The sequence below is a fragment of the Danio rerio genome, chromosome 11 (assembly GCF_049306965.1).
Source record: "Danio rerio strain Tuebingen ecotype United States chromosome 11, GRCz12tu, whole genome shotgun sequence".
NCBI lineage: Eukaryota > Metazoa > Chordata > Actinopteri > Cypriniformes > Danionidae > Danio > Danio rerio.
In genome coordinates this window covers 47,146,797-47,153,549 of record NC_133186.1, presented here as the reverse complement: position 1 = coordinate 47,153,549, position 6,753 = coordinate 47,146,797, and the positions used below count along the sequence as shown (strand labels likewise).

Genomic DNA, 6,753 nt, shown 5'->3' with positions numbered 1-6,753 from the left:
TCTTGTTTTACGCTTGAAGAACTAAATGCTGAAGTCTCTAACCGAATATAATTACATTACAACATCGATGCTGTAAAAACAATCTAATGAAATTGAAAATAGTCACAGTTAACTTTGACCGGAAGTGTATCGTTGGCTTTAAAACTAGCTGCGCATATAGCCGGTTCATTCCGCTGTGGTGACCTCTGATGAATAAAGAGACTATAATCTGAAGGAAAATCTAAAAGATTATAAAAAAAAACATTTTATTATTATTATTAGTAGTAGTAATATTGCTTAACAGCTACGTTTATATTAAAATATATATTCTGCTGAGCGCTCGGAGTTAGTCCTCCAGTTTCCCACAATGCGTCAGTGTGCGCGCTGGTAAGTGGCGCATGCGCAGTGGTTCGGCCTCTTTCGGAACCGCAGCCCTTCTGCTAAGATGGTGAGTGTTTGGCCCGAGAGCTGAATCTTCACTCATCTGTTCTGTGGAGCTCGAATAATGCACTCTTTGCGTCTATTTATGAATAAAAGAGTTTATTACACATAATCAGCGCTGAATGTGTGGTGGTAGATGGGGTTTAAGAGCATTATAGCGATGATGATGAAGAGCGGGTTCAGCTCGAACTCGCCGAGCGACACGAACTCAGTGTTGTTTACAGATTTATTCGTTGTCGAGCCGGGTGTTTTTAACAATAATGAGCTCATCTTGTCATATTTTAGTAGTTATTACAGCAGGGTAACACTGCTAAAGTTAAAGCTGAGTAAAGCGAGTGTTTACTGCTGCTCCCAGATCAGCTGTGCAGATGCACAGTCATTTAATTATAATGATTATTAATTTGCTCTTGATTTAAAGCTTTATTCTCTTATTTTTTTATTAATGATGGGTTTTGCTGTTCTTATATCGCTGTTTAAAATGTATAACATCGCTGATATAATGAGAGTTTGATATGGTCTGCTGCGGAGGATTGTTTTTAATATTGAATCGTAATTAAAGCTTCACTTTGAGGCCTCATGCTGACTTATGAATCCATTTATTTAGGCATCATGTAAATGTAAAAAGGTACCTGCAGTTTTCAATAACGTTTTAATCCAGTCATCTTATGTAGAGATCCGAGTTATGCTCCTGTCAATCTCTTATATGTGCTGATATAAAGCATTCATCTCTCTGTTTCCCCACTTATAAGGATCTGCTGGTGTTATATTTCTGTGTAACTCCTCTAGCTTGACTGATTTATTGGGGATTTGATATTTTCAGCCATGGAAGATTGTATTTAATATTGAATCACATTTAATAGTACACTTTGGAAACTAATTCCAATTTATTTCTTGCAGACTTAATTGCATAACATCAACTGTGCGGGTGAAAATTGTCTGAATTGCGTTATATTCTTCTGTAGATATCTTTAATTACAAAACAATGTAATTGCACCTCACTTTTAATGCATTTTTCAAGAAAAACAAGATCGTTATTTAGTTATAATCATTACTGTAGATCATAGTGCTTTTACTTCTGTCAGATTCACTCAGATTTACTAATTAAAGCATTAATTTCTCACTTTGTTTACTGATGAGGATCTGCTGATCTAATACTATAGTATAACTCCTAACATGATTGATTTATTGGCAGATTGATATTTTCAGCAGTGGGAGATTGTTTATTATAATTGAATTACACTTAAAACTACACTTTGATCATGAGTTCTGACATCTTTATTTCTTGCAACTCATAAAGTAGCCAAATATTAACATGTATAACTGCACGACATCAACTGTGATGGCAAATTGTCTGTATTGCATTATATTCTGTGGATATCCTTATTTAAGAAGCTATTTAATGATGTCAAATTGTACTTGCACCTCGCTTTTAATTTAGTTTTCAAGAAAAGCCAGTATTAAAACAGTCATATGGTTATCGTTATTATTGTACGTCAGAGTTGTGCTTTTACTTTTGTCAGATTTGCTAGTTTAAAGCATTAATTTCTCTATCTATTCACTGATGAGGGTCTGCTGTTATATTGCTGTATAACTCGTCTAACGTTACTGATTTAATTGGAATTCGATCGCTGTGGAAAATTTAGTGTATAATAATTTAAAAGTATCTCTGATTCTGACTTATTTTCTTGCAATTCCTACAATAGCCAAATATTAACGTACAATTGCATGATGACAACAGTGATTGTGAAAATTCTGAATTGCGTTATATTGTTCAGTGGATATCCTTATTTACAAAACAGTTTAATAAAAACGTAAATGTAATCGCACCTCACTTTTAAATGCAGTTTTCAAGAAAATCAAGTAATAGTTATTTAGTTATAATAATTACCGTAGATCATAGATTCACTTAGATTTACTAATTAGCGCATCAGTTTTGCATTTTCTGTTCATTGATCGGGTTCTGCTGTCATCATCTTGCTGTATAACTCCTAACATGCCTAGTTTTAATCTCTTTCATGAATATTATTCTGCTTTTAAAGGCAGTTTTGGGATTTAAAAGCTTCACTGAAACACTCTGTGTAAAACTTTCCTCATTTTCTCATGTGTTGTTTTCCTCTTCAGGCCAAGCGCACCAAGAAGGTGGGAATCGTGGGAAAGTACGGCACCCGTTATGGTGCGTCGCTCAGGAAGATGGTAAAGAAGATCGAGATCAGCCAACACGCCAAATACACCTGCTCCTTCTGCGGAAAGGTGACACAGCAATTCACATACTATCCCTACTGTCTGTCCTAGATAGTGTTTGAAAAGCATTCGGATCTTTTTCACATTTGCATGTCTCAGCTGTGAAGTGGTCATAGTTGGTAAACTCGGAGCACAGTGAATGGGAGAGTACAACAATTTTTTTACAATCTTATTTGCTGGAAAAATGACAGAAAAGGTCCAGAATGGTGTGATCAAGACTTTCAGAAATTGGAAAAAAATAGTGTGGGACTGATAACGGCAGCCAGAGGAGAGAAGCATGTCAGATTTACTGTCCCGCACACACACTGCAATACACACACCCCACTCAAACAATCACTCTTAAAATTGAATGCAAAGATGAAATAATACATGCATGCATGTTCATACGTATATTTAAAAATCGAAATATTAAAAACCTTCAATATTTTAAGCGTTACGCGCCTTGTGAAAGGGTCAACTAGTTTGTCCCAAATCATAGTGTTGAAATGAGCTTTCTGCAGGCTCCACTATTCCCAGTAGATATTGGAGTGCTGATCAGTGCATACCTTAACGCATAATATTGCCTAAATCAAATTTCACATTTTGTAAAAAAAGTGCACACTCTTAGGATGTGGGTGAATTGGGACACGGCAGCTTGACACACTGTTGTTTGTTTGTGTTTATGCAGACTAAGATGAAGAGGAAGGCTGTGGGCATCTGGCACTGCGGCTCCTGCATGAAGACTGTGGCTGGAGGAGCCTGGTCATACAAGTGAGACTAAACATTATTCTGATGCTGCTGATTTATTATGAGGAGTTTTATTATCAATTTTATCATATTGAATGACAGTTAGAGCTGCACGATATTAGAAAAATGTGAGCCGTTTTGTTTTGCTTTGAGTTTAATTTCACCACATTAAAGGTGCAGTAGGTGATCTGCTAAAAAGCTAACCGCTTAGCATATTATCTTGGGACGGTGGGGAGGGACTGTGATTCAAAGCCACACCCCTTTGAAATCGCGAGTGCGTGCACCGCGTCACAACAGCCGACAGACAACCCAGTAGTTCATGTCATTCGCCAGTTAGTTAGTGCCAACGCCGTGCAGGAATTATATGAAATACTTTGCCACTCTTACATGCTATTTCAGAGGGAATATTCAGAGTAGCATGGTGAACAGTATAGGAAGGCTGTCATTGTTCAAAAATGACCCAATGTGAATATTAAAGCAACTTCAGCTCAGTAAAGCAGGATAGGCGGAATAGCGCTATTTATATACTGGTGTTTTGTTGTTAAACTAAATGTAAATCTACATTATAGATGCTGTCAAAGAACCTTATGAAACTGAAAATAATCATCAATCGTTCTCCGGGAGATTTCAGTGGCTGAACAACACGTCTGTGCATAGAAGACATTCACAACAAAACACAACCTAACATAAAATAGTTTAAAAACAGAACATGACCTGTCTAACAGTGATACTTCAGCCATGGTGTCGTCCTTCCTCCAGCGTGCTAAAGTAACTCCAATACTGATTCAGGTTTTTAAAAGTTTCATAGCAGCATTTGATTTCTCCCGGTCCGTCTCGGAATTAAGGGAGATGACTGTCCGACTCTATTTAATTTAATGAACATTTTTTTTGTTTCATGCTTTACCCAAAATATAAAAATACATATAAACACATTTAGATCATTAACTGTAATCATTACTATTGGACTGTGAAGAGCCTTTCAACCAGCACAACAAAAAATGTTTCTAAAGACGATTACCTACTGCTTCTTTAATTTAATGGCTCTGTTTGACAAGATTTCATTTGTTTAGATTAACTGATTGGGGTGATCACGTCTTTTTCTTCAGTCACATATACGATAGAGCAAAAATTAGTAAACAGTACTTTGTCAAGTGCAAAAAGTGAACAAAGAAATGTAAAAATAGCACTGTGCTTGTGTAAATTAGGACTGCATGATATTGCAGGGCTCGAAATTAACTTTTGAGATTGGTAGCACCGGTGCTCCTAACTTTAAAAATGTAGGCGCACCCATCAATTATGAGCACCATTACTACAAGTTTTATACAAACAGATTTATTGCATTTGAAATCAACAGTAATCAACAAACAAGCAAAAAAAAAAAAAAAATATATATATATATATATATATATATATATATATATATATATATATATATATATATATATATATATATATATATATATGCGCAAGCGTGAGGAAAATATGTCTCAACGAAATCCCGTTATCACAAGAAAATAAATTTTATAACATAACTGAGTGACCAAAAGACACACGAAGCGCTCACCGGTCCTGCACGCACTGCTGGACATGAATGAATCTGTTAACGATATAACTGTGCTGTTCTCATGGGTGCTGTCTGATATTGCACTGATGCTTTTGACATATACTGTACCTTATTATATGCATACGTCATGTTAATGGCAATAGCGGTCTTCATGAGTAGCGATATTAGTTCACTCAGTGTAAGCCTGTTTGCGATGGTGTACGCGGTGTTAAATACATATATGACATTGTTGACATATACCTGCCACTTGCACGGTGGACAGCATCTGGTGATTATATGAAGGATTAAACAGAAGCTCTCGTGCTAGATGTGGCAAACAGTTACCTGAAAACTCCATCCCACAGACTTTTCATAGCGGACTTGAAGCCAATGCAAGTCTTTTATCCACTCTTCTAAAACTGTAGATGGGGGAACATTCAGCACATGGTCACTAGTAAGATGTGTCATTATTTATAACTGTAGATGCCATGGTGTCTAAAACAACATCTGTCAGTGTTATCTTCATTCTCATCTTCAGCGCTTTACTGTTTTTCGTGGTAGCAGCTCTCTCTGTCATCCCAAGCCAGAAGGCGCTGACTGAGTGATTGACAGCTGATATTTCAGTGCTAGAGCAGTGGACCAATAAGAAGAGTGCGAAGGCGGGGCAAGCATTACGGACTTGGCTTTGTTTACTGCAGCAAGTTGACATGACAACTGTTTTAAACCATTCCTGAGCGCTGCGTTTCCCGTTTCACATGCCGACAAAGAGCTTAGAGATGCATTCTGCGAGAGTGTCTCCTGAATCCACACATGTGGTGAACATTTTGCAGTAAAAACTGGTCGCACACTACAATTTTTAGCACTCGCACAAGTGCTCCCGAATATATTTTGAGGTCACATAGATAAAATTTCGGGCACATATGCGGCCAAAATGGTCGCAATTTCGAGCCCTGAGTTTGATTTTTGGTTTTAGACTTAAAGGTTTCAGTGTTTTGTTAAATGTGTTCAGATCTCTACAAGCAAGATATAATACAGAATGAACACAATATAGCAAAGTGTGTTGAGTGGTTTTTATGCACTCTGGGCTGATTTTGAGGCTTTATTTGGCCAACTTCTTCTGTTTCAGCGAATGGGATGTTTTTTTGGGGATAAATCTTATTCTGCCACATATTTCAGGAAAATGCCTCTGTTCAGAAACTTGACACACTCTGGCCAAATTTACTGCTCTCCAAGTGATGTTGGTGCTGTTTTTGCCCCATTGACTTCAATTTATAATCACATTTCCTGATGGCAAAGCCATGACCGCATAGATATATAAATGAGTTGAGTCGAGCTGTTTCTGCCATATCTGAGTGTTGTTTTGTGTCCCGCAGCACAACATCCGCCGTGACGGTGAAATCCGCCATCAAGAGACTGAAGGAGCTGAAGGACCAGTAATGAACTGCTCTTCTGTATCTGTGTCGGACTGTTTCTCTCTGTGGCTCTTCAAACATCCCATAATAAATCGGAGTCTTGAGCGAACGCTGCTTCTGTCTTATTTCATGAGTGCATGATCACACTTAGATGAGAATTTCCCAAAACAATGGAGTGGAGTAATGGATTTTTGTAGTGATGAGATTCATGTAGTGACGAGGAAAAAGGTTGGTACAATTAAAAAAGGGAATCTGAACTACAATAATACACATGGGAAAGACGAGTTTAAAAAAAACATGAATATTTACACTTGGATGCTTGCATTTTAATTTTTATTTGAGAAACTAATTGACATTATGAACATGTTGGTAGGTTTAACTACTATAAAAAATAATACAGAAGTTTATTAT

The 6,753-nt window shown here is 37.0% G+C and overlaps 1 protein-coding gene across 1 annotated transcript; it reads left to right on the top strand.

Moving 5' to 3' along the window:
- Positions 1-394: 394 nt before the first annotated feature.
- zgc:171772 lies at positions 395-6,451 on the top strand. Its single transcript, NM_001105526.1, has 4 exons — positions 395-427; positions 2,542-2,670; positions 3,329-3,411; positions 6,304-6,451. The coding sequence occupies exons 1-4, from the start codon at positions 425-427 to the stop codon at positions 6,365-6,367; spliced, it is 279 nt and encodes a 92-aa protein (NP_001098996.1). The 5' UTR covers positions 395-424; the 3' UTR covers positions 6,368-6,451.
- The last annotated feature ends 302 nt before the right edge of the window (positions 6,452-6,753 follow it).

Coding starts and splice junctions, on each gene's coding strand:
- zgc:171772 (NM_001105526.1), top strand. Junction 2,671..3,328: donor CCTGCTCCTTCTGCGGAAAG/GTGACACAGCAA, acceptor GTGTTTATGCAG/ACTAAGATGAAGAGGAAGGC. Junction 3,412..6,303: donor GGAGGAGCCTGGTCATACAA/GTGAGACTAAAC, acceptor TGTGTCCCGCAG/CACAACATCCGCCGTGACGG.